Source organism: Lolium rigidum, chromosome 2 (assembly GCF_022539505.1).
Source record: "Lolium rigidum isolate FL_2022 chromosome 2, APGP_CSIRO_Lrig_0.1, whole genome shotgun sequence".
Classification (NCBI taxonomy): domain Eukaryota; kingdom Viridiplantae; phylum Streptophyta; class Magnoliopsida; order Poales; family Poaceae; genus Lolium; species Lolium rigidum.
The window spans coordinates 266234782-266237787 of NC_061509.1; the positions used below are offsets into that span (position 1 = coordinate 266234782).

The 3006-nt window shown below is 53.7% G+C and overlaps 1 protein-coding gene across 1 annotated transcript; it reads left to right on the forward strand.

Annotated features, from left to right (window-relative positions):
* The first annotated feature begins 6 nt into the window (after nt 1–6).
* Nucleotides 7–2044, forward strand: LOC124693387 (thiosulfate sulfurtransferase 16, chloroplastic-like). Its single transcript, XM_047226867.1, has 7 exons — nt 7–250; nt 331–411; nt 518–637; nt 863–936; nt 1507–1577; nt 1673–1726; nt 1830–2044. The coding sequence occupies exons 1-7, from the start codon at nt 168–170 to the stop codon at nt 1902–1904; spliced, it is 558 nt and encodes a 185-aa protein (XP_047082823.1). The 5' UTR covers nt 7–167; the 3' UTR covers nt 1905–2044.
* The last annotated feature ends 962 nt before the right edge of the window (nt 2045–3006 follow it).

The following is a 3006-nucleotide window of genomic DNA, read 5'->3' on the forward strand; positions in this document are numbered from 1 at the left end:
GGCAACGGCGAGCCAGCCACATTCCGAGCGCTACCGAGAAAGAAACTAGCTACGGAGAGAAACTTCATTTGAGAACTCCTTCATTTCCTTTGCGCCTCCTCGTATCTGCACTGCAGCTACCAAGCTTGAAGCGTCCAAGAACAAGGAGGAAGATCAAATAGGTAGCAATGGCGTGCAGCTTCGTCGCCCGCGTCTCCCTCTTCCCCGCGCTCCTGCTCGCCCAGCCCGCACCACTCGCCATCACCTGCAGGTAAGTAAAACCATTCCCGTTTCGATGCGTTCTGCGTGCGTGCGTGAGCGCCGTGCTCTCTCTGAAACTCTGAACCGCAGGCTGCGTCCCGGCTCGGCGGGAGGTTATCATCGCGTCCTGGCGGCGGCGAGGCCGGCCAAGAGGACGCTCGGCTCCGTCAGGTGAGTACAGTACGAGTGGCTGACCGATCGGCCGGCTGGCTGGTCCTGTCGATCTCCAAGGACAACGTAACTGACGGGCACGGTGCAATTGTTGCTTCTCCTTCAGATACGGCACCGGGGCGGCGGCGTTGCGCGCGGAGGAGGCCGAGGTGGCGGTGCCACCGTCGGTGCCCGTGCGCGTCGCCTACGAGCTGCAGCTAGCCGGCCACCGCTACCTCGACGTCAGGTACGTACATAATCAACGCAGACACCGCACAATCCACCACCCTGCCTCTGCCACTGCACTCTCTACTGTCAAGTGTCGACTGATCAAATCATTCAGTTCACACTAAACTAAATTAAGTGTGTTCCAGTCTTCCAGATAACTGCACTCTGTCTGTGCTAATTGTTTGCACCGATTTGGAAATGGCTAACATGGGCCATTTTTTCGTGCTGATTTGTATATCTGCAGAACCGAGGGTGAGTTCGGCCCCGGGCATCCTGCAGGAGCCGTGAACGTCCCTTACATGTACAGCACGGGCTCAGGTAAACCTGCTTCAGTGATCATGGAAAAAAATACATAGGTTGTATTAGCAAGACTGCAAGAGCCATTTTAGTACTGAATTATCTAATCCAATGCAAAAGGTAGTGTTGGTGGAGTGGTTTCAGAATTTGATCAGCACTAGCAGATCTGGTCCAGCACTGTACAAATATGTATCTTAAGTTCCAGCCTCCTCATTTTGAAGTTGAATAAACGAAAGCTAGCATGGCCTGCATATATGCATATGAATTATGAGTGCTTTTTTCGAATGGTTTATGAGTGCCTTCTCGCCATCAACTTGCAACATTTATACCAAACTAAAGGTGGCTTCTCGACACCGTGAACGGCCGTCACTGGATAATCATAAATTCATAATGTATTACTACTTTCAGACCATGATCATGAACTTTCTAAGACAAATGGAAAACCGTGTCTAATGTTATCAAGTCCTCCTCAGAAATGCAATTCTTTAATCACTGGCTTCATACTGCTGTGACTTGGGATGCAATGCAGTCGTTTCTCTTCACCTTCAGTGTTCTGACTCTGATGTAATGTCGTTCTTTCCGTTTATGTAGGGATGTCGAAGAACTCGCATTTTGTAGAGCAAGTGTCGGCGATCTTTGGAAGGGAGGCCGAGATAATCATCGTACGCCCGCCGCTGATCTTAAACACGCTCCGTTATTTTTGTCCCCTTGAGTCATGTCCTTCTCAAACTGAAGAAACTTCACTTGTAAATTGCAGGGATGCCAGAGTGGCAGGAGGTCTCTCATGGCGGCAGCTGAGCTCTGCTCCGCGGTAAGCACATCAATGGCCATCTATCTCATAATCACTGCTGTTTCAAGAGATTCTCTCTCTTATACGTGACAGTTGTTTCTCTTGTTCGTCCAATCTTATTCAGGGTTTCACTGCCGTGACCGACATCGCAGGAGGGTTCTCAGCCTGGAGGGAGAACGGGCTGCCGGTCAGCCGGTGATAGCAGGCGGCTGGCTTCTCTGAATTTTCTGAAACACAATAATCTGTCCAGGAGGATGTGATGCCTGATAGTCTTGATCTCTGGTTCAAGATGCCACGGCCACAGTAATAAACTGAATAAAAATGGAGCTTGAGTGCAAATTGTTAGCTGAGATTATGAATTGTTGTAATTACATGAATTGTTAGCAGACGTACGAGAAAAAAACGCCCCCGTCGCTCTCGCCAAGGGCGACCTGGGGCGACCCTCCTCCCCTAACCCTAGCGCCGCCGGGACCTCCCCCCCCCCTCCCCCCCTCGCCACCGCCGGAGGAAGCTGTCGGGCAAAGCCCGGGCGGCCGACGGTGGCAGCCGGGCGATTCTCGCGTCTCCCTCGTGTCCTAGGCGGCGGATCGGGGCGGGACCTGGTGAGGCGCTGCCTTGCGTGCAGTTCTCCGAGCGTATGGCGTCGCGGCCCGGCGAGCGGTGGTGGGCACCTTCGGCGGCGTGCCTGGCCGGCGGCAGAAGGGACGGGTTGGGGCAGGCTCGATGAGGTCAAACCCTAGGCCTTCTCCTCCTTGCCTTCTTCGTGGTGTCGGTGGCCGGCGGTGGAGGACTGGCTATGGGGCTGCGGCGTTGCCCCGGCGGGTGCGGCGTCTCCGGACTTCGTGTCTCCGGCCGGCAACCTTGGCCAGCCTAGGATGGTCGCCGGCGTGGGGGCCCGAACTGAATAAAGGCGGCGGTCCTAGGGTCTCTCTTGGGCGAAGAAGAAGAACTGCCGGAGGCCTGCCCTTCATGATCTGGCCAGAGTGTTGAGTTCCCGAAGGCGCCGCCGACAAATGTAATAGTGCTTCTATTGCCTAGAGTTTGCTGGATCGGTAATATTCGTTCGTGCGCGCCCATGCTTTTATTCCGACCGTTTGGTTTTGGAGGGTGCTACGCGAAGCTCTTTTCTGTGTTGACACTAAGTGACAGTTGATCCATGGTGAAGTCAGAAGAAGAGAATATCATGAAGGTCGGATTTGGAGGACTAGCTAATGGAGGTTCAAGTCTTTATGCTGTTGAGAGGCTTGCTTGGTGTTCCGAGCTTTGCAACAGTGGTATGAAAGTGGAGGCGGTAGCACTTG